General features: G+C 46.1%; 2 protein-coding genes across 4 annotated transcripts; both read right to left on the minus strand.

The window, feature by feature from the left end:
* Window positions 1–106: 106 nt before the first annotated feature.
* Window positions 107–20,244, minus strand: UBE2G2 (ubiquitin conjugating enzyme E2 G2). 3 transcript variants are annotated; one of them, XM_080410454.1, is made up of 6 exons: window positions 20,116–20,244; window positions 12,554–12,589; window positions 12,421–12,466; window positions 6,729–6,847; window positions 4,041–4,181; window positions 107–2,137 (listed from the first exon to the last, which is right to left on the minus strand). In XM_080410454.1, the coding sequence occupies exons 1-6, from the start codon at window positions 20,156–20,158 to the stop codon at window positions 2,010–2,012; spliced, it is 513 nt and encodes a 170-aa protein (XP_080266580.1). In that variant the 5' UTR covers window positions 20,159–20,244; the 3' UTR covers window positions 107–2,009. The 3 variants fall into 3 exon arrangements, with proteins under 3 accessions (XP_080266580.1, XP_080266581.1, XP_080266582.1); XM_080410455.1 differs by having other exon boundaries at window positions 107–2,122; window positions 20,116–20,238; XM_080410456.1 differs by lacking the exon at window positions 20,116–20,244 and adding an exon at window positions 13,948–14,142.
* Window positions 20,245–20,645: 401 nt separating this feature from the next.
* On the minus strand, window positions 20,646–25,073 carry SUMO3 (small ubiquitin like modifier 3). The gene is made up of 4 exons (XM_080410457.1): window positions 24,913–25,073; window positions 24,446–24,574; window positions 22,829–22,900; window positions 20,646–22,138 (listed from the first exon to the last, which is right to left on the minus strand). The coding sequence occupies exons 1-4, from the start codon at window positions 24,931–24,933 to the stop codon at window positions 22,076–22,078; spliced, it is 285 nt and encodes a 94-aa protein (XP_080266583.1). The 5' UTR covers window positions 24,934–25,073; the 3' UTR covers window positions 20,646–22,075.
* Between the last annotated feature and the right edge of the window lie 422 nt (window positions 25,074–25,495).

Genomic DNA, 25,495 nt, shown 5'->3' on the forward strand with positions numbered 1-25,495 from the left:
GTTAGGATAAACCCTTCCATTCCTTTGGACCAAGTCAGAATTGGACTCTCCCAACTAGTTGATTACCCATATAAAACACCCACTGCAATACATTTGCATACATCTATGAAAGGAGAAAATATAATCACTTTATTTTCAGTATACAGACTAAATCCAACCACAAAATAAAGATAATGAGTGAGCACACATGAACAAAATACTCCGTACTTAAAAAAAGCCCACTTTTGCCGTGTCTGTTGAATCCATCGCTTGCCATGCTCTCCAGCGTTGTTTCCAAAAGCAGCTGCAGCGCTCCCAGGAGCAACGTTCCATCTACTACAATTCAGACAATGCTCCCAGTTTGCATAGAAGTGCTACATTTTCCTGTATGCCTTGAAATACTAGTTAGGTACAATACTATTTCACCATTTCTGCTCCCAAACTATGTCAGGTTCCCCTCCCACCCTTACAACAAAGCAAGAAGACTTACTTCTACACAGAGGTAAAATCAGCAAGTTGTAGCAACACAGACTCTTCAGAGGTGCAGAACAATGGCATACTGCAATCTGCAGCACAGATGGCAAGACACAAATACTGACAAATTGTACACACGCGCATGCACACAATCACCTCCGTAAAGGTTTCTCCATGGTGCGACTCCTTCCATGTCACACACTTTTCACAGAAAAAAACCAATAAAAAGCCCTTCTCAAATTTAGCCCGTTTAAAGCTGCCAACAGAATTTGATTGCATGTGCTATCGATGGGCATGTTATTGCTTGTAGTAAACTGGAGAAGATTTGGACCTACACAAGAGATTTGCTTGCGAAGTGCAAAGGTCACCAGTGGCCCTTAAGCAGTTTTACAAACTGATCGTTGCAGCCGGTATTTCCTGCACCATCCACACCAGCAGTCAGCTACAATACACTGCAGCTCTAAACATGCGTCGTACCATACTCTAGAAAATTGCGTCTTCTCTGACTGATATTTAAGCACACAAGAGCAGTCAGCATAAAGAAGTGTTACAATTAATTTTACAAAATTCATCATGTTCATCTTTGCTCGTTCACCTTAAAAACGGGTGACCTGGGCTGTAATGGCGAAGGCCAGCTATGCCTAATCCTCTCGACACCCAAATGCCAACAGGAGAGGAGCTGACATTATGACAGAGGTATTTTACATGCCCAGAGGAGCAGACACATTCTCAGCAAATTTTCAGGCTGCCAATGGCCTACCTTGGTGCCACCTGCCCATGGTGAACCTGACCAAAGTATTTAAGAACCTAGTCTTTACATCTTGCATCTCTAATTGAAGGTAAAGATTACAACTGAGTGTCTTTAAGGAGTAATAAAGCAGCTCTTAGAATTTCTTCCAAGCAAACACTGACTCAAACACTCAGTACAAACTCACAGTGTTACATGGGAACACCTGCCCGTTCTGGACCCCCAGCCACTGACAGCAGCTCCCCAGATCTTAAGTTACATGCTGCACAATCACTTTCTTTGCTAACACATCCTGACTACAACCTTAGTTTATAGCCTCTCTTGCTACCTATTCTCTCCTAATTAGTTCTGATTGCAAATGCTGTCCTTAGTGAGTATCAGAAAATTGACAGATTATTTGCTGCCTACTGGTGCTCCAGATGCAATGCTACCTATAAAAACACACAACTAAGTTTTCCAGCAGGTGATCCAAAACAGCTCCGTTCTCAAACGGCAGATGGGCAAAGGCAGGCTGCAGATTGCAAAGTCTCCAAGCTTTCCAAACCATGAAGTGAGGTAGCAACAAGCAGCCTTTGGAACAGCATTGTCTCCATATTTTCCCTAGTATTAAATCCCTTTTCCACACAATTTAGTGAGTGAACTAGAGGCTTCTCTGGAGCAGTGGAAGAAAAGAGATGGTAAATACATAACGAGTGATAAGAAGACCTAGGCCAATAGTTTTGCAAAGTTTTCCTTTTTGGTGCCAGCACTGAGCACTGCTCGTTTTCAGGTGGAGAAAAATACAAAACACTTCAGTCTCCTTGTGAGATTAAAGTCCGAGTGACTTCTGCACAATCTGCTTGGCAATTTTGTTAAATTGTTCTCTGTCTTCCCGCCACATCTTGGAGGCGTCTACATTGGCTCCACTTTCATCATTTGGCTCTGAAATGAAAAAGACTGAAAGATAGGTGGGCAGGCAGACAATGGAGCAAGACCCTCTCACTTTTTCAATAATGCCTCTGTACTGCCACTTCCCTGTGGCTTTGGAACACTTCCCCTGCTTGGACTACAGAAACACCACTAAAGAAAACCCAGTGACAGCTGCTGGATTCCCAAACGGTTCTGACTTAACTGATCACAAGAGAATATCACAGCAAGGTCCAGCTGAGGCAAGAAACAAATGGCAGAGGAGCAAGACTTCCTTTTGTTTATGCTCTCAGCAGCTAGGCCCCAGCATGCACATGGAACAACACAATGTGGCACCACCACTGCTGTCAAGGGTTTTTAAAACTGCACACTGCTCCCTGCAAAATGTTTTTTCTGGTTCTGCAGCTTCACAGACACAAAGCCCTCCTGACCGGGCCACCCAAACAGGCTCTGTCACTCTTTGGGATGGCTTTTCTATTAAAGAACAGCAAAACAAACCAAAAACACCCATAGAATGCTTTCATTTTGCAACGTCTTTCATCCAAGGATTTCAGAGCGCTTTACAAAGTACATTAAGCCTCTGTGACTCCAACACTTCGTTTTGTCCAGAGGTAAACTCAAACACGGGATTTATCAAGTGCGTAGTCAGCATACAGTGGGACAACCATCGCAGGACTATACAAGTCACGAGACAGAATATACTCTACACATTCTCCTTCCCACACTAGCCCAAACCCACCCCAGCCCAGTTCACTGCAGATATCCTAGGCTCATGTCTTTCTCGACACAGCGCTGATGGTCTGCCCCTAAACCAGTAGATGTGCAGGTCACCCTGTTTGGTAAGCTTGGGCTTACGCTATCTGCAGAACCAGAGCTGAGAGTTTGTCAGCAGCCTGAAAGAAGCTGGACCATTGATGTTTTACACTAACTCCTCCAAAAGCCACGGGAAAACAGGGTGCACAGGCAGAGAACAAGAGAGACCAGGTGACTCCCACGCTAACCAGTCTAGGTAAGGCTGCACCACGAACCAAGTTCTTGGAGACCATGGGAAGCCCAGCAAGGTACTTCCCAACAGTACGTTACTATTCTGAAGCTAAAACGGTCCCATGTAAAAAAATGTTGCTTGCTCTTTGATCAGCTTTGGTGCTTCTAAACCCTCTAAACTGTCTGAAACCTTTTATCATTCAAAACCAATTCTAAAGGACACATTTCTGCCCTTTTCAGGCAGTTCAGTGGCTTGGTTCGCTATGCGGAAGAGGACCCATCTTTCAGGGAGTTGTACCTCACAGAGGTGATCCACAGCCCTTGCTGGATTTAGGGAAAACCATTCAAAAGGCTGTATGAAAAGCTTTCCACCCCACCCCTCTTCTCAGGGAGCCTTCCTCCAAACCAGAGGTAGCAGAATTCGAAACATTCCCAGGCTGGCAGCTAGCAAACAGAAATGGACGGTGCTGGCTTGTGAATCACAGAGGGCATGGGCTCCCATTTATCATACTGGTTAGATCTGGCCAGTAACCCTCCAGCTGCTAAAACGGAGACAGGCTGTAATCAATAGCTTTAAGACCCGCAAGAGCTGAACAGGCGTCATAGCAAATGTAAAGATGGAGTACAGGCTTTGTGCAGGAGCAGGGAACCAGCTGAGCCTCCAGACCCACCCGACGATCACCATCTGCTCAGTTGCTGCTGCTAGAAGGAAAGCAGTAGTCGCTCACAAAGCTAGAAATGCCCGTTTACTAATTCAGTCTTATTTTTTCCAATTATTTTCAGAGAACTGGTTTATTAATGAATAAATACTAGCGCTTTACAAACTGCGGTTGCTGCTGAGCAGCTTTAAATATCCTCTGCTTGCTTAGCAATTCAAACAGCAAGAAGCAGCTCTAGCTAACTCAATAACTGCTATCTGATCTACAGCTAATAAAACAGCAGTCCTTACCTGCCAGCATGCTAACAACTGACAAGAGGATCTTTTCCACACTCTGCACGGGACTCCACCGCTCAGCGCTGCTCTCATATCCCATGGGATCATCCCCAGGAGCATGAAGAATAGAGATGCAAACTCTCCCATCTGGGTAAACTGCACAAGAAGTACAGGGCATTGATTGTTACTCAGTAGAAACACTCGGCCTCCCCAGATCTTTAGCATAGATGAATGTTTGGACTTGGCCTTCACGTGACTGAAGCTAAACCCAGTTTCAAATTTCCTATTCCAAAGGCAAGAGGGCACAAAATTTTAAGGAAGAAAATCTAGCAACAACCTCCTCTAAGCAAATCTTAACAAACTTGGGTCATCCTTCCCCAACAGAAAAGCCTTCTGGGAGCACTCCTGTCATTCAATAACCAGTGGTAGACTCCATGGAAAAAATAAGCGATGCAGCCTGGTGGAACAAGGCAAGCATTTATGCACAGACACAGCCCCAAGTCGGTAAGCAGTCCTACTTAAATCAAAGGGTAACCGTCACACAGCACTGAATGCATGTGGCGAGTTCTCCACTGGACCATGACCATAAAAAGAATTAAGCAAACTTACTCTGCTGCAGCAAGGAGGGAAAAGTGTTATGTTATAAACAATACAACCGATCTTATTTTGAACATTACTGAGTTGCAACTGAAAGAGTTCACACTATTTTAAATTTTGCTTAAAGCTCAGCTGCGTTAAAGAGCACGGAAACAAGGGAACCTATCAATTAGGGATATAGATGTCTTCCCGTCCCACCTTTAGCAGAAGCAAAGCACCTGCAACAGTACAAGTCATCTTCACAGACACTGGGCTCCACTGACTTGATAACGAGGCCAAGGAAATGTTGAAGAGGCAAGACAAAGAAAATGGAGCTCAAACTGAAACACAGCTTTAGCAAGATGGCCTAATTCTGCAGCTTCCCAAGGAATGACAATGCAGTACTTTCAGTGCTTCTATTCCTCGGGTGGCCAAACCTGTGCCACTGCCAGGAAAACAAGACAAAACAAAAAGAGGGAATGACCACTGGAATTTCCAGCTCATTTCCAGTTCCTCCCATTCACCCAGCTAATGTCTGCCCAAGCCTGCATGTTAAGTGTTTTGGAAGACTTTTATTTACATCCCCTGCTGCAGCCCCAGGCTGGGGATGGAGCTGGTCCAGCCATAGCTGGAAGAGATGAAAACAGCACACGTTGAATCAGCACCACTTCTTGCAAGTTAGGAACATACTGGTAAAAGGTATTTCACTTGTAAGTTATTCTACTGTTTTTATGCAGTGCCTCATTTAAAACAGCTGGACCACAAGCACACAGTCAAGACAGCAAAGGCTGATTCCAGGAAGACATACGCATCTTCCCACGTTGTCACTAAGTGCTAATGCAAGACTTGCCACCGATCACTACTTTGAAGTTATCTTCACTACAGCATCCATGAATGTCATTTTATTTTAAGAGAAGATAGCCCTGTGGTGTCTCGGTTCTCCCTGCGTGTAACACAAACTGCAAGGTAAGGGAACACAGCAAACTTTAAACATCTTCCTTGCAATTCCTCACAGGTGGAGGAGTAAGCACTTGAGGAACAGAAAAAGCACTGCAGAGTCACCCATTTCTACAGCCTTTCTGGGTACGACCATCACAACACCACTTGAGAAAGAAGATGCAAGCATCTACTTTAGGTCATCTCAACTTTATATTAACATGATCCAGAGTCATGGAACTTTAAAGAGCTGAGCTGACCATCAGTATGTCCCAGTTAACTCCATGGAGGAAGTGCCCACATGCAGAGCCACTCTGTAACACAGGAGTCAGGCAGTTTGTGCTTCTCTGCACCCCACCACTCCTGGCTATGCTGCACACGAAGCAGCAAACTTCAAGCCAAGGCCACAGCTAAATTTCATAATGTCATAAAAATGTCCTAAGCAACAATTTTACAAAGAATGCCAAGGCTGACTCCAAAAAGTAGTGCTCCCAGCTGCAGAAGGGGGCTTTAAGGTTTTTACCTGTCCAAGGCTCAAACCTGTTAGCTGTACTTGTTACTTCAATGACTTCTACTGCAAAGTCTTACTGTCACCATCAGAATTGCAGAGAAAAGGCCAGCAAAATCTTAATAGTAAATGCCTGCAAACGTGTTATCTGCTTGGACAGAGCACTCTGTATTTCAGAAAGGCAACATCAGAAACGTTACTAAACCTGTGACTGAAAGGGAGAAAGCCACACTGCCTAATAAAGCTGCATCCACACCGGTGCATATGAACAAATTCTCACTTGCTAAAATAATACCAAACTATTTAAACAAGCCACAAAGCAAAACTGGAAATAGTCTGTACTAATTCATTAAATCTCAAATCATGTACAGGAGATTTATCTTTAAAACTATTTATACAATAGTTACAAGTACTCCTGGGATGATCTGAAAAGCAGCAAAATGGTTGGAATCTTTATTGGACTGTTTATGACCAAAAGGTATGTGAGGAAAAATGTAATAAAGAGAAAGTGACCCTAAGACAGAGCAAAACTGCTGGACAGCTGAACACTCCTACTGCATACTCAAGGTTGCGAAGGGAGAGAACCACCTTTGGTAAGGATGCCAGCTATCCTACTGCAAAAGTTTGGTTTTAAGGTGCATAAGCAACCCACTCCCCTGTACGTCCTGCTGTATCAGACTCACTGTTTGGATGAAACATCTCGCACGTGAATCTCATCTTCGGAGGGCTTAATGGGTAGTCAAGTGGAAAACTCAGAATGGCAGGGAAAACCCCATACTCGAAACAGGTGTCTTCAGGACCCCTAGAAACAGAAAAAAAAGCTACTCACCAGAATTTTAAATAGTTCTTTCATTCATTTTCTTGTCTAATGAGACATGAGGTTTGGGTTATATCATCTTCTCCATGAAACAAGGAGTTAACGCACTCTTATCCCACACCCCATAAACTTAAATCCAAATATGGGGTTTGGGAGGGAAGGGGGAAATCAAAGCTTGCACACTAAATTACTAGGAAGGTCATAACACTGCTTAATTAGCAGGGTGTGTCTGGATATATTGGAATATCTGGCTCCAAGGCATGTTCTGGGATTTGAGCGTCTGAACGTAAAGAAAAATCAGAGGCAGGTGTGGGACTCCTGTGCCTTTGAAGATACTGTTATGCTGCACAAGACAGAGATGTCAAGTGCTGTAGCTCCAAAATAACTCATAAAACCTATGGAGATTTCAAACTGCCAGTATCAAGAATAACCACACAAACACTTATCATTATCTGATGCAAAAAACACAGCGACGGTTTGTAAAAATAAAAACACAGCTCCGGGACCATAATTGCTAGATGCAGGACAATGTTTCTTTGCAGACTTAAGGTACTTAGTTTGCACTCCCTCAAGTGCACGGAGAACAAATGGCTTCATCAGGGTTCTTGTAGAAACATTTCCTTATTGTGTTCATCTTCTAGTTCAAAGTGCAATCAAGTTGAGAATATAAAGACAACTACTTCACCCTCCCTACATAACACATCTTTGGAAAGTGAGCAAAAAAGTTTATTAGACATGATCTATTCAGACTTGATGAACCATCTGGAAGTTATAACACAAACATGATCTCCCTCAATTGCAAAGATCAGGAAACAAGCTTCATCATTGAAAATCTTAGCCAAGGAAACCTCATGTATTTACTAAAAAGCTCTTCAAACAAGGGTTATACTGTCTGGGAAATAAGGTTTAGGAATATATTCATGCCTCCCTCTCCCAATCCACATTCTCCATGCCAGAAAGTACATAAAAAGTTCAAGGAGTCTTAACAGTTAAGACTGCAATTGGTAACCTGTGGAAAAAGAAAACAGAGACCAGCAAAACCTAAAGCCCTAGAAGGATCACTCTCTTATTAAACTTTGGGATTCAAAAGACTTGGCTGGTAGATAAACACAAGAACTACGTGGTTTAAACCTGAATATTGACACTGGCAGGTAACAGGGAAATGCATCAACATACTGCAACGAATGAAACCATCGCAACCATTTTGTTGGCTTTCTGGCCTTTTATCTAAATTTAGTCAGGATTCAATTCGTATCCGAGAGTAAACTGAATGCATTTTTTCATGAACATTTTAATTCCAGCTGCATTTTAAAAGCTTATTGTTGAACTTCTAAGAGTATGTACATACACGCATTGAAAAGCTGGTGGGTGTCTTATGTTCTGTTTTGAGAGCAAACACACAGCCTTAAGGGTTCTTCTGTCAAATGTGTTAACCCAACACACTCCATTTTAGGCCCTGCATTATGTGAGCAAAATGCTTTTGTTTTAGTGATTCAGCGCTGCCAGAATCGGCTACAAAGAAATTAGAGTTAATCCAAGACAGCATTGGCAACTACAAAACACTCAGAGGGACGCAACATTTAAACTTGACAGATCACTTGCAGTTCAAAAAGCACACTGGCAGAGCCAGAGAGGTAAAGAGCATAGCACCTTTTGCAATCACACCACCTGCAAAGATTTCAAAGTACACCGCATTCAAAGCCTCCGTGCCTCATGCTATGATCTCATCTGAGCTGCTACGCTAGCTGAAGTCCAGACTACCCAGTACTTGATTAGGGTTCCTGCAAGAAACACCCGTCCCACTGAGCACAGAGCCCTGAGCCAAGAGGCCAGCTGCATTACGCAGCTCCCGAACCCCAGGAGACCAGGCACTTGCTACTACCAACCACATGCATGTGAAAGGCTCCCATTCTGCACAGGCTTGAGGCACAGAACTCTTAAGAAAAAGCTTGCCCTAAACCTGCTCCGTTTAAGACTCCGCACCCTGCAAAGCAGGCAGTCTCTGCATCTTTTTCCATGCATGATGCTACTCTACAGACTCCCCTAAAGCACGGAGCAGCAGCCCTCCGTTCTCCTCTGGCCATTATATGGCATTAAATGACTTGCTAGGCAACCAGACTGTTCAGTTGTGCAAGAGATGTTATGAACAACTCCACTGACATAAGACATCATGCGAAAATAAGACTCTGAACTCCATGAGCTGGCTATTAGTTAGGCAAGGGGAAGAAAAGGATGGCAGGTTATCTGCCAGCTTACTAGGGAAAAGCGCATTGACAAGGACAGTTAATTCTATAATCATAGCTTCACGTACATTTGTAAATGGCTTATTTGTAAAAAGATGCTGGAAAAAGACCAAAACCCACAGTCATCAGATGCCAAAAAGGGGAATTCCGTGCTAAACAAAAGTCAGAAGCCTAATTATAGATCTAATTACCTTTCTAGACAGGTTTTTGATAAGTTGACTTCAATTGATACTGTTTAGTTTTCAAGCAATCTTTAGGCTAATAAAGTTCTTAACAATTACGTGGGTTTGTGTCTTTTGGGGATAAACTTTAAAAGCAACGCACACCTGTATATGCCAACCAAAGAGGGCCAAACTTGGGTCTTGAAACATTAAATTTATGAACTTGTACAACACAATGCAGTCTGCAGGACCTCACGCAGCGCTAAGGAATTGAGCAGCATTATGATAAACTCTCTTGACAGGCTGGGGCTATTTATCATCATGAGTAAGTCACCCTGTTGCAGAGATTCGGCTTTCACAAATACTCTAATTCAGCTACTGTTTGATGTCTTATCAAAAGGGTGCATTTTATGCCAGGCTCCAAACCTCCACTGTTCAGAAAGATTACCACATTGTGTTTTCGATTCTGGATCTATTACACTCACTTTGGGAGCATAAGAACTGTTCTATCATTCAGACATGTCAATACAGCCTTAATATTTACATGTCTAATATTTATCCAGCACTGCTGCTGCAGGCAAGGACACCAGAAATACAAATTGTTACTACCATTATTTAAAAAGGCTTTATTTTATCTCCAAGACAAGCTCTTACATCAATTCATGTAATATTACCCATCCCACCTCTGAACCGATAAATGGGCAATGTCTTTTCTCAAGGGTCTTTTTTTTTTTTTTTTTTAATTTATTTGCCACCACATGTGCTCTAGCTTCATATAAATTGGGCAAAGGACAAAAAGTATTCTGTTCTCTTCATTACTATGCCACTTACCTTTTGCACTTCATCTATCTAAAAATTTGAAGCCAACTTCACTTTAATTTCCTTATCTGCACTTCTTTCATTCCCAGAATCTCACACAGCACATTTGAGACTACAAAACATTTGAGAAGATCACCACAGACAAATATAAACAAGTCATTTAGGCTCGCTTTCCAAATGTACGCAAACACTTCTACTAACAGAGTTTTGTAAAGAGATTAAAGTAACCAAACATGTTTAGGGTAAACATGTTTCTATTGTACCACAGCTCCAGAATTTAGCAGATCTTAAAATATAATTTTATTATGACACACACACAATAGAGAAACCAAAATTAAAGCACCTCCGCCTCTCATTTTGTGCTGACAAAGACCCGAAGCTCAACACTCAGCACTTTAAAGGGCTTTCAAGTCTGCAAGCAGCTCCTCTGTTGTTAAAGAATTTGTTATGGAAAACATCAGGAAAAGTATTTTCTAGGTAATGAATCAAATCCAAAAGTCACTTCTTTGCTGTGTCCCCCGTGAAAACTCTACTCAACCACACAATCTTTGCTATGAGAAAGTACCAACAGGCAGGAATTTCCTTCCATACTCCAAGAAGTGCATTAAATCCTCTGGGACTTCTACACTGTAAGCAATGCACAGCTGTTTGAACTGAGAACTGGTACATTCCAAAGTGCCTGTTTCAGAAAAGTATTAACTATCCCACTTGCAGAAAGAGAAAGCGCAAGACACCACAACCTAAATCTTTGCTGTCAGGCAAGAAATCACCTATTTCTATGCTAAGTGTTTATTTTCAGGGGACTGAGCTACCAGGAAGTATGATCTGTGTCTCACAGAAAAAAACTGCTGCACATAAACGAAGACATCTGCCAACACTTCATATCAATCGGCAAGTAAGCAGTGGTAATCCAAACTTCCATTTACTGAGGTCTAAAATAACTCGGAGAATCATGCTTGCCATAAAGCAGGCTCACCCATGCAGCCAGTTTGTGTGGAACAGGTGATATGCTACAGCTCAGGATGCTTTTGTATTGGTTGTGTGCCTGATTCCAAGAGACAGAAACCTTGTTTTTCATCCCTAGACAACATACTCCAAGCAAACCAAGCTAGGAAAATTCTGCCACCCACACTAGCTGAGAATCTCGTAAGTCAGCACCAGTGGTTGCAGTGTGAAAACCTGCCAAGAGCACAGCAGGCATGCTGCAAGCAGGGCCACGGCCACTGCCTGCAGTGCTCTCCAGGGCCTCCTGGCCCTGACAGAAGGAAAGGAAAACACCAGCTCTTGCTAAAGGAATCTTGAAATGCAGAGCCTGGATCTACCCTAACAACAGACCATCAACTTCAAGACAGACTTAGCAGTTTGAAGCTTCGTCATTTTTTTATGCTGTAGCATTTGCATAAATTGTCAGACCCGAGTGACAAAGGTCTCTTTCCCTCTCCCCTACAGTTTCTGAACTTTATTTTGTAAAAATCACCAGCTATTCCACATACTCAAAGTTCCCAGAGAAGGGTACAGCATGAGTAAGAGAGTACACGCAAGAAAGGACAACTTCTAAGATGCTGGGCAAGAAGATTTTTTCTTTTCATGGCAAGTTTTGCTACAAACAATCATATCCATCAGTTTGGAAGGGGGAGGACACAGCTTTGTAAATAAGTCTTTGTCACTCCCCAAAACACAACAAGTAGTGATCAGAGCTAATCACCACGGAAGAGCTTTCTACACGGAACCACTGCACCAAACATCTTTACACCACCAGCTGATTCATGAAGTGTAAAGAACTTCAAACCATTTTTTTTTAGTTTGAATACTTCCTCAGATCAATCCCCTTCCATTTTTCTAGAGAAAAATTGAATAGTAAGAAAACTAATTTTAGACTGATTTTTTTTCCCTCCTATCACTGATAATCTGTGTATTTTGCTCCACTTAAAACATGAGAACCCATCCTGTATTTGCAGTTGAGTAATACTCCCAACAGGTTTGTGAGATCTACAAGCAATTCACTGTTTCCTAAGTGTTTGTTTATGCAACATATATCTAAGGGAGCCCAAATAATGATTCCTGTAAAATCTGCAAGTTACTTGTGCTGAGTGATGCTTATTATAATGACTCCTGTAAAACAGATGATCACTTAAGTTCCAACCCTGCCTCTGTCTTGCTGTTTAAATTCCAAATACCATCCCCTGTTTGGGTCAGAAAAGAAGTTCCCAGCCAAAGGTAGGCCAAGGTTGATGCTAGGCAGAACTGACACTATTCTCTTTAACATTCTTGTTCTCCTAGAAGCTAATCATAGTGTGCAAATACTGATTTCAGATACAAACCAGTATTAACTTACATAATCAGAGCTTCCCATTCAAAGAAGTTCTCTTCATTCATGGGACCTATGAAGAAAAAACAAAACAATGCTTAGTACCACCTGAATGCAAGGCTACAACTTCACAGTGCACAAGCCCTGCTCAGCTCCTCACCTGCTACAATCCCTTCTGGTGGATTCAGGGTCAGCTCTGTAAAAACAAAAACACAAGGATGGTTAACATGACCTGCAAGCCCAACCAATTTGGGTACCATTTGGGTGGACATGGCTTAGCACAGAGGCCCCACCAGTGAACACCTATGGAGAAAAGCTTGAGGACACCATGGGAAGAATCTTCCAGCCATGCTTTACTGGGCAAAACTGCACATGCAGAAGGCCCAGTATCTCACTGATGACAATTTAACTTCTCTGTGCAAGCTACTTTTCTAGGCAAAATTATTTGGTATTTTGTGCTTTTTCAGGTCCCCAACCTAGCCCTCCCAGGGGCAATAATTTAAAACTGAGAAGGAGGAAAAAAACCTTTTCCACAGAGCATGGGAAACACTCTTCTCAGATCACTGTAGTATCTGCAGGTACAAACTCAACAGCCTGAAGAGAAGACAGGTTGTATTCCTGTAACCTTTATCTACCAATTCAGACTTGACAGCATATCAATACAAAATACAAAATGATGCAAGAATTTGGAGAAGCAGAAGCAAGAGAGACTTGACAAGCGGCTCTGTTCCTTGATTCAACCTCACTTCCCCTGCATGGCATGTAAAACGTGAGTAAAAAAAGCAGCAACAATAAAGCAGCCATGCCTGCACATGGCAAGTTTGAATCCATCAGCCCTCACTTTCTGGAGGGAACTGGTACAATTCTCAATTTGTACAACAACCTTCAGCATCAGCACCTTGCTTCAAGCCTGCAGCAGCCCAGCACTGTGTCTCGATGAACTAATAACCTGTTTTTCTACTATCTAGTACAATGGCCATCAACTTCCAATTTCCTGTCTGTGGGGTGGTAGCAGCTGGCAAAGCAAAGTTCAGCCATGCACAGGCAACCAGTGGACCTGTAGTCCCTGGGGGGATGAACAGCAGCCTCCCAGCTCTGAGCGAGACACAGGGCACCTGGTGGGACCAACAGGCAGGAGGCGACACTCCAAGGGTGTCAGACCAGAGGAGGTGACTAATTAGGCCAACTTAAGTAAGGGCTTCAAGTTGCTTATCTAGAACAGTGTTTCCTAACCAACGGCCTCTGGACTACTAGTGGCCCATCACAACAAAACGCAGCCATAGGAAACGCCACGTACACTCCCACACAGGAAGACAAGCAGGAACATGGACCCAGGGAATATGGGAAGTCACAAACCAATAAAGGAGACGCTTGACCTAATTTCTGTTGTGCTGTACAAGAAAACTGTGGGTAGTGCTGCACAAAACAGTGCACAGATATTGGTCTTAAAACAACTAAGTTACTGTTGGCCTCAAAAATGTGCTGAGATACACTGACAGGAAAGATAGCGAAACTCTCTTGTTCACTCAGATTACCATTAACTTTGGCACAGACCTCTTTGATTGAAGTTCAAAAGCACAGCAGCGGATTGAAACTCAGAGCTATGGTTTCCCACGAGGTCCTGTCGTTAAGGAGCAGGTTTTTCCAGCTTGATAGTGGGTCTCTAACAGCTTTTCTTGTTGATGTTTTTAGACAGAAATACAGAGATGTCAAAACCAGGAGCTCCTGGAATCATTTTGCTCCATCTTGTGGCTCTCTTTAAGAAGAAAATCTCTCTGATATTTCCCATGATTTTCCTTGAAAACGTGGCAGCCTTTGCAACTGCCCAATAGCAGCATCTGCGCATCCCTGCAGCAGGCAGCCACACAGAAGTGTGCCATACAGCTTTCCATTCCCAAGGAAAATGGGGGCAATGGGAAGCAAGAGCCAAACTCTAGGGTCAAAGGGTCTTTACAAGGATGGAGGTTCAGTTCTCCACTTCACCTTGCTCAGCTCTCCCCTTGGAGATAGGCAAAAGAGGTTTCCATCCTTAAGGATCAGGCAAAGTGATAACTGAGCAGTGCAGGGGCGCATGAGCTTTGATTTTGAGTGGCTGCTACTGTAGCTGGTCACTGAGGAAGGAAAAACTCCCTTTCCACACGGATGGTTACATCCTACCCCGTGATTTCTCTAGAGCCCTTCAAAGGGAAACTGGGAGCACAGCTTTCACAAGCTACACAGCATGAATTGCCAGATGCAGCATCACCTGCTTCAGTCTTACCAGAACCTCCAAAACAGAGTCACTTTGATGTACGTTGGGGGAAATTTTTCCAATTATTTTTAAGTGAGCAGCAAAAAGCATACAATCAGAACACGTGTTTTAACATTTCACCACAGAACAATTTTGACAAGTCAGCCAGGCCAAACAGTCTCCCACCCCACTCCCCTCTGCCACCCCACCCCTCTGGGGCTGTCATCCCAAGCAGACTGCACAACTGAAGTGCGTCAGCAGATGAAACAGCCCACCCTCTGCTCTCCATGGCATCCAGCCTGGGGGTAACGTCTGGCTAGCTCAAGTTTGGCCTCCTGGCCTGCAAGACTCCCTGCTCTGCCCGCATGGTTTAATGCTTTCCCAAGGAAAGCTCTCCCCCTCTGAAAGTACCACGCCATGCTGTCCTCTTACTTACCCACCCGTGACAGGAGCATGCCAGTGCACACCCACACCCCAGCCACCATCACCCGACAGCCTCAAACACTGACATGCCGTTTCTGTTCCTGCACACACTATTTCCCAATGACAGCCAAGCCCTCTGCCTGGGCTGCGCATGGACAGCATTCAACACAAGGCATTGACAGGGGAAACACGGAACCTGAAGCTACACCAGCTACTTGAGAGACGCAGCTTGCACAAACTGAGAGCCACCTCCTTCAACCTCCTTTCTCCAAGGAGCAAGACCAGCAGAAAGACTTTGCAGGAGCCCTTGATGCAGCAGTTCCTTGCTCATGGTTGACTGGTGACTGCAGGTCCAGGAAAAACCTCTGAGGAGTGGAATGTCGCGATGTGAGTGCAGCCGTTGGACATGGATGGGCCCTCCTGCTGCGCTGACACCACAGCTCTGTTGCCCTCATCTGGAGCTGTGGAACCTCACACCAGTGTGGGAATGTAGCCCCTGTTCTACAAAGCATTATAATTTCCCCTTGCTACCAGCAGGCAGATACTCTTTGGGGCAGGCAGAGCCAGGCCACTGCCTTCCTGTGCTGGTATTTGCCATGCTGCTTACTATGAGAGCTGCCATCAGCAAGAGTCATGGGATAAAGCAGCCTCCCACCGTGCCCTACCACCATGCAAGCCTTCAGGGGTCCTATGGAGCAAACACACGAGCAGCAATGTCCTATTAAAGGATTCAGAGAGGCAGAAGGACAAGCAGTCAATGTGGAAAAAAGGATAAAGCAGCCAGGAAAGGGATATTTTGTGAAAGAGGTAAAGGGGAAGGCCAGGCAAAGTCTCTGTGGGAAACAAAGTAGTGGCAGATTCAGGGGGAGGAGCTGAAGCTGGCAGATGTTGCTGGAAGGGAAGGCTGTGGTGATGTGTAAGGCACCAGGTCAGCTATATATCACCACAACCACTTCAGGGTGCCCCAGGGTCTGGGGGGTCATGGAGAGCTCTCTACTCAGACACATGCTGGGTGCATGTTGGAGGAGCCCACGGTGGTTGCTCTGAATCAGGTGGTGGGCTGCACATCTCTCTTCAGCACTGGAGAGCATCTGGAGCAGTTTCCATCCTCACATACTCCGTGAGGCACCCTGTTAGTTTTGCAGGGTGGCTTTGCTGCATGCAGTCAGGGGATTTGCTTCCAAATGGAAGCGCAACAAAGTCCCAGCCTGTAGCACCATAGCTAAACCTTACTTTAAAGCTTTGCTTGTAAGCTGAGACTGAATGAAACAGACCTGACACTAGCAAAGTATAATGTTTCTGTTAGGAACCTGGGGCAGATTTGGGTGTACACACAATCAACGCCTTCCTTTTCATTTCACTGCTCACTATGGCCAACTACGCCTTAGCCAAAAGGAGGCAAACAGAAAACACATTTTCTTGTTAAAGCAGTTAATATAAAGACTGATCACATTCTTAGAAGTCCAACAGTACACTTTCTAAAACCTATCAATTTAGCTTATCTCCAAGGTGATTAAATGCACAAGACTCAGGAAGTATTAAGGACACATGCTCACTTCAGGATCTGACAGCACCTGAACTAAGATGCTTGAAACCAAAATCTTGTTCCTTCTACTTTTCTTCTCTGGCGAAGCACCTGATCAGTGTAAGGCAGCTTGAGCTCGTGTGGACACATGGCACAGCGTGCACCTGAGATATTTCCTAAGTGTTATGCTCAGGAAAGAGCATTTTCAAAGCAGGTTTAACAGAGACAGCAGCAGAGGCCTACTGCAAACGTTCATCCTTCTCTTCCCCCTGGAGATAGCAGCTCATCACATCCCACACTGATGCAGTGGGAGTTTTCTTCCAGCTCCACACAAACACTCTCCAAACAATAAGGACAGGAAGCACCCACTGAAGCACGACCAGATTCTGCTCTGTACACCCAAGGTGTATTTTTTGGGTGAATTTTAAAATCTCAGAATTAATGTAAATGTTATATTTTTAACCCAACAGCACTCCCAATGATACCCGTTGGCATTACCATCCACTGCTCTATTGCCTGGTCATACCAGAAAGGAAACACAGCATATACAACTAGACACTACAAATCTTGCACCTTCACAGATTTGACTTAATGCTTTTAAAGTAACCCATTTTAGATCTAAAAAGTTCAGCCAGCAATAACACATCCTCAAGATCATACAGCCAGGAAACAGTAAACATAGAAAAAGAAGGCTTCCATGTCTTAAAGTTCCCAAATGTAAGCTGCTATTGACAGACTAATTTCAGGCTTTAATACTATTCTAGGTCTATAGTTAATAACAAACATATACTCTAACACAAATTATGCCCTTTTTTATGTCTGTTTTTTTTTGAAAGCTTTAGCTAGATTAGTTCTGGCAGAGTAGAAAAAAAAAAAAAATCACACTCCAAACATGCAAAGGAAGGTCTAAGTGAGGACCAAAAAAAAAACCCAAAACTAATCTCATCTGGCTCCCCATAGCCACCTTCCCCTCCTTCTCCACAAGGAAGGAAAAACAGTGGAATTTCACAGCCTCGCCCAAAATGGAATCATGTATTTTGGTTCCAATTGGTAGAAACTCCTCACAAGGTCAAGCATTTTTCACATAAGGTAACAATAAACTTTTATTTAAAGATTTAAACACGTGTGTGCACATACACAGAGAAAATCAAAAGCCTAAACTAAAAAAAAAAAAAAAAAAAAGAGCAAGCAAGGAAAGAATTAAAAGTCTGGTAAACAAAATACACCCAACCAGCAAGGCACTGACTGCCAAACATCTCCGCCACAGCTAGAACTAACTAAAGGGAAGAGATAGAGAAGGAGAAAGAGGAAAATAAAAGAAAAACAAAACTGTCTGCACAAATATATACAGACACATATACCAGATATCATCCAAGGTGGGCAGCTGGAAGGAAGGGGTCATTTAAAGTTGTTTCCACACTCGCATTCACCCACGGCCATGCAGTGTTTAAGCCTGCACCGAGAACACATATCGCCAGGAGGGAGCTGAAAGTTCACGCAAAGCTGAACCTCAAGACTACAGCCCTGTCCCAAGACAAGACTTTCTCTTTTTCTGCAAAAAGAGGCAGTAGAACTACCACAACTAGGAAATATTTTTCAAAATAACTTGCTGAAAATTTCCACAAGGCAGAACAACTTCTGAAGAGCTAGAACTAACTGCCTGGGGTCTTTTGTGAAACACTAGGAAAAGGCTGTAATTCAGGCTTGATTCTGGGTTTTGTAACAAAGTTTAATGAGCTAAAGGAAAGTAACAACCCTACAAATGCGCATACAGCACAGGGCAATCCAAGTGGCCACAGAAACCAAAAAAGTCTAGCTTACTCCTGTAACTCAGAAGCATTGTACGCTTAGCCATTGTGGACTACACTCATTTTTTACAATGCTATGTTTTATTTTAGAGTTGGGAAAGCAGTTCTAAAGGAAGATCACAAACAAGGTGTTGCCTCAGTTCACTATGTTACTCCGGGAAACTGCAGAAAAGATTCACAGAATATCTGCCTGTAGCATTAAGTCAAAACCTTTTTGACGCTATTTAATATCACTTTTTCCTAAAGAACTCACTCATACAAGATATTCTAGTAAGATCTCAAAGTTTCTCAACAACAAAAGGATCAAAAATGCTTTTTGAGACTTATGGGATTTATATAAGAGAATAGATAAAACCAGAGTCAAGTCTTTTTGCAGCTGCCTTTCAGGTCAGTGCTTCTGGATTAAACCAGAAAAACACAGATTTCTAGGACACACTGTCAGCACAAGCTTTACCCACACAACCGTGCCAGCAGGGCTCACCCACCACCCTGAGCTGCTATCAACAGCAGCCCAAGGGGCTGGGAGCCCCACACCAGCCCTGGCCCTCAAAACACCTGTGTGAGGATTCAGCTTATAGACCTGTGTTCTGCAAGGCAGCCTGAGAATAAACACGGTACTGGCAGGAAACACATCTATAAATAAGTCTATTTTATACAGGCTGGAGTCTTCTACTAAATGAAGGTAAAGTGAGAAACAATTCCTTGTCCCTGGACAACCGCAGGAGCTCTATAAATGACCTTCACCGGAGCAGGAGGCCAGTTCTCACAGCCTAATGCCATCTTTCCCCTACCAAACACTACTTTTTTTTTTTTTCTCTGTTCTACTTCCTTGCCTTAAATAAAAGCCAGAACATCAGGGGCCAAAAGCAACTAGGTAAACAAAAAAACAAGAACAATTTCTTGCCAAGAAAAGCTGCCGCTGGACACCTCGCAAGCTCACCAGGGAGGTGACCCACCCTGGGAGAAATGGGATGTCCCAGAGGGACCCAGCCCACAGCAGCGGGTCCCTGCTCCCTCCGATGGGGCAGCAAAGATCGCTGCTCGCCACCCTGTGCAAGTCACATCTCACAGAGATTTTTTAAACAATCAATCAAGTCTATGCTACTGGTCACTAAATTCAAATTGAAGTGCTGTTACTGACCCCTGCGCTTCTGTTAAGGCCTTGACAAAACACCTCTATCTTTGAGGTAACAAAGCTCTGCCACAGAGGCTTCTATGGACGCACTTTGAACCACCTGGAAAACTGAACCAGGAAAAAAAACCCAAACCTGGCTGCTTGCCCAGGATGCCCTGGCATCCCCCATGACTAAACTCTCCCTGCAACTGACTGCCAGATGTGTCAACCGCGCACGAACCGCCCCTCGGCGACCCAGCCGAGAGCCCACAGGTCCCCTCAGCCCCGGGGCGGTTTCCCACCGAGGCCTACAGCAACGGCGAAGGGAAAACGAGCCTGCAGAGGGAAGCGGTGCCATCCGTGACCGCCCTCTTCCACAGCCGCACTTCAAAGCCCCCGGTGACCCCAAAACCCCGCCGCGGTGCCCTGCAGGGAGACCGGGAGCGCTCTGCGGGCCCAGCGGCGCGGAGCCGCCAGCGCCGGCTGGGAAACGTGCAGAGCGACAGAGGGAGACCCGCCGCCGCCCGGCCTGTCCCGCCGCCGCCGCCCGGCCACCGGGCTTTCAGAAGGGCCCCGCCAGGAGGGGAAGCTCGAGGAGCGCTCCGCCGCTCCCCCGACTCACGCTTGTACTCCGCCATCAGCCGCTTGAGCGCCGTCCCCGCCATGGCACCGCCCCACCGCCGCTTCCGGGCGGCCGGCTAGCGAGCGCGGCCGGCTAGAGAGGCCGCCTCCCCGCCGCTCCGCCTCGATGGTACGAGCCCAGTCCTCCCAGCGCCGGGCGGCGCCGCGCATGCGCAAAGCGCCGCGCCCCGACGGGCTGCAGCACGGCGGCCGCGACGGGGGCTCGGGGCGCTCCGCGGGCAGCGGGACGCGGCTGTCAGCGGCGGGCCCGCAGGGAACAGGCTGCGGACGCGGAGGGAGAAACCACAGCCGCTCCGCGGGGACAGGAGGGGAGAGAAAAGCGGGCGAGAGGCTGCGTTGTGCGGCAGAGCTCCCCCGGGGGCGGGGGCGCGGGCGCGCAGCGGATCCCCGCAGATCTGCGCCTGGCTGCGCGTTCTGGCGCCTCGAGGGTCCCCAAGGTGGGCACGAGGCACCGCTGGCAGGGGACGGCGAGGTCGGGGGAGCGGGCCGCATGGAGCGCGAGGGACGAGACAGAGTACCAAACTAGATTTACTGTATACAATAGTAAAGGACAACAAATAAATGTACAAATCGGTGAATAAACAATGTGATCTATGGGATGTCCCACCCCAGCCCACATACAAGAAAATTAAAAAGAAAACAGGGACTTTTTCAGCAAGCAGGAGATGATCTAACATGGCCAAACAGGTCGGGTACATATCAAGAGGCAGGTAACGACCCCACGGTGCAGCAGCAAACCCGCTGAGGGACAACGGGGTAACTTTTGTCAGAATTCATCTGGAACAGACTCCATGCTTTGCGCAGAGCTCAAACCTCTCACGCAAAAGCATTTAAAATTCAGTAAATTTTGGGAGACAGCAGGGCAGATTATTATTTTTTTGAACACGTGACACACACACACCCCTCTCTCTCTTTCCTTGCTCACCAGGTTCTTGACAGCTCTTCCACACATACAGCTTGGTGACATTAAAAGGCGCTTTTTTTCCTCATTTATCAAGTTTATCTACCAAAAACAAGTATTACAAAGAAACCTGAGGCCACACGCTTCTAGTACCCACTAAGAAATAAAGAGACATACTAAAGGGAGCAGGAGGAAGGTGACAAGATTCTGCCCAGCACTCAGCAAATGGCTGAAGTTGCAGTGGCAGGTTTCTCTGCTTGTAAGCTTGTGCAACAAAAAGTATTGCTGCTCTATCACAAGCGTTAGATTTTGGACCAACTGCTCTGCCAACTGGTTCTGACAATAATTCATGACAAATCTCAGTTCTGCATTAAAAAAGTATATTTCGAATGACTTTATCATAATATGACAAAGCACATGTAAATCTGCAATATTTTAAACTCCAACTCTATACTAAGCATTGTATCTGCATGTACTAGCCTTGCATCACAGGCTTAATGCTTCTGAAGTAACATTTGCAAGACATGCTAAAAACAAAATCAGCATCTCTTTTCCTTCTCCTACGCATATCTTAACAGGAAACTTTTATGCTCACAATTGGCATGAAAATATACTGAATTATTTACATGATTGGAATTAAACAGAGGGGCAAGACCGACAAGAGCCAGGAATGAACACTCCATGCCCTAACACATGGACGAATATTTAGGCCACAGGTTTGAAGAAAAAAAAAAAAGAAGAAAAAAAGATTAAAAAAACCCACAAAAACAGCAGAGAGACGAGTATTACTTAATCTGAACTGAAATCAAATTGGCCCAATTTAAGATATAGATTAATCCCTGCAGATGCTGTTTTGACTTGCACACGCAGTACGTCAAAGACAACAAGCAATTTTGGTAAACGTCCTCTAAAGTTTAGAAGAATCCTGTGTGATTGGCATGTTCATTTCTTTACTATTTAATAGCAAATCCAAGGACAGATGAGAAAGTGAGGTGTGATGAGGATCTTTAAACTCCTTTTCTCAAAAGGACGGCATGTCTTAACACACTCCACCTGTCTGCTGTTGGAACACATCAATAGTGTCTTCATCTTCCATCTCCAGCTGTTAAGAGTAAAAGGGAAAATACAAGACTTTAAATACACATGGTTGCAAATGCACTTAGCTCTCTACTCCTAACCAGTACGACTAATAGAGCAGTTAAGGCGCAATTTTAATTAATTCATGAAACACTTTCCATTGGTCACTCCAGAGCAGGTACTGCATCATTGCTCCGACCGAAGTATCACCAACACTGAAATGGGTCTCAGAGGCACGTTTGGCAGTGTCAGACCAAACTCCAGTTTAGTGTCTTCCACAACAAATCACCCAGTCAAGCGTCTCCTCTGTTCCTCGCCTTGGGCCTTGCCAGCCCCAGTGATCAATTCCCCACGTTCTCAGCACTGCCAGTGCTGACAACAGCTACAGCTTCAGCGCTGGCTCTGAACAGGCTGACACAGAGGTAGGACACAGCCAAAACTGCCAGCACTCACCAGGGGTCCTTTCCACATCAGCACTCATGCCAGCGCATTCAGCACCAATGGTCCTACGTGTTCCCACCCCCCTCACACCAAACAGCGAAAATATTCCAGGGAGGAGGAGGGGAAATAATAATCCCACCCTAGACAAGTTATTTGGAACATGCTAAACTTCCAGCAACTATTTCAGAATCATTTTGATTTCAAACCCCCTTTGATCTGCATGCAGACATCAAAATATCCGTATAGCAGTTTGCAGTAAAAGTATTTTTCATACCTGTGCAGGTGTGTCTGTTTCATTAATTGGTTGTCCATCAAATCTGAATCTAATCTGCCTCATCGACAAGCCCTGGAAGTTTAAAGTAATTGATGTGAGAAACCACACTTTTGTTTCTGAACCCAAACAAAAAACATTTACGGATTGACTGTCAGAACAAATATTAACAAAAGTAAAACTCAAAAGATTTAACCAGGCAGGAAACTTAGCACATGTATCTTGCTATAAACTGAGGAAGCGGAGTGGTTTGAGCAACATCCCGTAACAGCATGCTGCTGTCACAGCAAGGACTCTATATGAAACCACAGGAGCAGGTTTGGCACCTGGTTCTGATCCTACTCTGCAAGGCACAAATACAAAAAGTTGATTTACAAAGGTAACTTAAGAAGAGATCAATCAATACACCATACCATAAAGCCTCAGAGGACATGTCAGGAAGGATCAGCAATTGTTTCTCATGCAGTCAGAGAAGTAATGGCAGGTTAAGTTGACTCAAGGGAAAACATTTTTAAAAAAATCTGAAAAAAAACTACTTTTTTGTGTAAATAGCTATCCATGCTGACTATCCATAGTTCAGACACATTTTCACTCATGCCAGGCATCTGCTCCTGGTCCTAGCTCTCCATCTTCTGATGAAAAAGGAACAATGAAGGAGACCGATGAAAAAAAAAGAACTTACAAGTCTCGACACAAGTTTTTACCTGCAAGGTTTATTAGAAAAATGCTAGGGTCTAGCGTTACTAAATTAATGTTGCCCTTAAAAGCTAAGGTGAATTAATGACTGAAGCCTGTTTTGACAGCCTTTAATCACACGAGGCAGTCTTTATTCCCTGCCCCTGGGATTGAGGTCATTGCTTTGCCCTCTAAAACCCTTCAAAATCCTCATGCGGTTCACACCTCCAGTCATGCACCGAGCCACATGAACTCAAACACTCCCACCACCCTTAAGAGACCCTTCGCATCAGTTCTCATTCCCAGGCTGAGAGGCATTAAGCAACATCAGGCATGGGACAGGGCAGAAGGTAAGCTTCAAGCAAAAAAAAGAAAGGATTCTGCACATAACGGGCAAACTGAAATGCTGGCAAACAAAATCCGAGTTGGCTTCCAAAAGCCATTCCCATCCCCACTCTCTGCTCTGTGCCACCTAATACAGTGAAGAGGCACAGGCGGCTATGGGTTCAGGAGCTGGGCTGTGGGGAAAAAAACCTCTCCTGTTCAGCCCAGGGTGGCACGGAGGAACGGCTCCCCGCACACAGTAGCCACCTGCAGAATACAGGAGGCCAAACTGCACAGCAGGCAACAGGAGACACATGAAAGGAGGAGAAAAAAACCCCACCACTGTGAAAATCGTGGCACAGGAGAATCAGGTTTTGTGCCTTTTTCCAAACCAAAGACAAGTGCAGACGAAGTTGGTAAAGTTTCTAGAGGCGAGGGAACTGAGCGGTACGACACTAAAAATTCAGCGTGAATTGGTTTCGGAGGCAGGATCAGGCCCCGAGAGCTGGCGGCAGCACGGCCGCGGCGCTGCGGGGGCGCCCAGCGAGAAGGGGCCGCGCTACCGCACCGAGGAGCCGGAGGGCAGGGCCGGGCCCGGGAGCGGAGCCGCGCCGTGCCTACCTGCCGCTCGCAGTACGCCTTCATCAGCTTGCTCAGCGGGGTGTGCCGCTTGATTTTGAACTGCACCACGGAGCCGTCCTGCCCCGCCACTTTCAGGTTGATGTGATCGTTCTCCGTTTTCACACCTTCCTGGAAGAAAAAAAGGAGGATGCGGAGGGGTCAACGCCCGGCAGGCCCGGCCCTGGCCCGCGCCCTGCTCCCGGCCCCGCAGTCCGCCAGCCCCGAGCGGGCCGTGGGCCGCCGGTCGGTCCCCCCCGGTGGTGCTGGGGCCTCGGCGGGGCGGCCGCCTTGCTCCCCGCGGCCCGGCCCACGCCGCCATCTTGGCCGCCTTACGCCGCCGGGCGGGGCGGGGCGGGGCGGGGCCGGGCCCACCGGCAACCCGGCCCCAGGGCCCGGCGGAGAGGCCTCTACCCCCGCTCCCCGGGCCCGGCCCCCGCCGCGGTTGCCCCGGCCCCGTCGCGCCTCACCTTGGGTTTCTCCTCCGACATGGCGGCGGAGCCGGGAGGGGCGGGGGGGAGGGGGGGGGGAGGGGGAAGGGGAGAAGGGCAAGGCGCGCGCACAGGGAGCTGCCCGCGCCCTCGGCTCCCGCCTCGCCTCCCGCCGCCGGCCGCGAGAACGCGCACCTAGCCCCGCCTCCGCCCCGGCGCCCCGCGCGCCCATTGGCCACTCCGTCCACTCACGTGACAGGACCTCGGGGGGCGGGGGAAGACCGTGCGCGCGCGCCCCTCTCCGGGCGGCTTTAGAAAGTGCGTCACGGGGAACCGGAAGTGCAGCTGCAGGAGGAGCGCGGCCTGGGCCAGCCCGCTGCGCCGGGCCTTCCCGCCCCGCTCCGGGCACCTCAGCCGTACAGCCCTTACGCACGCTGCCGCTAGGCCGCCAGTCGGGCCGGCCTGGGAGCCTCCAGCCACAGCCCGGCCTTGCAGGCCTGGTGCTCCAAGAATTGAGTGTTTTTCTCCTCTTTCTCAAAAGCTTCTGCTGCTGCATTGCCCCATACGATGATGTTATCAATGTATTGTAGATGTTCTGCAGCTTCGTCCTGTTCCCGTACCA

The sequence above is a fragment of the Falco punctatus genome (assembly GCF_963210335.1).
Source record: "Falco punctatus genome assembly, chromosome: 13".
Classification (NCBI taxonomy): domain Eukaryota; kingdom Metazoa; phylum Chordata; class Aves; order Falconiformes; family Falconidae; genus Falco; species Falco punctatus.

Bases quoted from the DNA above. Each gene is read 5' to 3' on its own strand.
- SUMO3 (XM_080410457.1), bottom strand. From the start codon at position 24,933: ATGTCGGAGGAGAAACCCAAG. The intron at 22,901-24,445 runs GTAGGCACGGCG...TTAAACTTCCAG, and splicing joins AGGCGTACTGCGAGCGGCAG to GGCTTGTCGATGAGGCAGAT. The intron at 22,139-22,828 runs GTATGAAAAATA...TACTCTTAACAG, and splicing joins AAACAGACACACCTGCACAG to CTGGAGATGGAAGATGAAGA.
- UBE2G2 (XM_080410454.1), bottom strand. From the start codon at position 20,158: ATGGCGGGGACGGCGCTCAAGCGGCTGATGGCGGAGTACAAGC. The intron at 12,467-12,553 runs GTGAGGAGCTGA...TTTTCTTCATAG, and splicing joins ACCAGAAGGGATTGTAGCAG to GTCCCATGAATGAAGAGAAC. The intron at 2,138-4,040 runs GTAAGGACTGCT...CCTATCTTTCAG, and splicing joins AGTTGTTAGCATGCTGGCAG to TCTTTTTCATTTCAGAGCCA.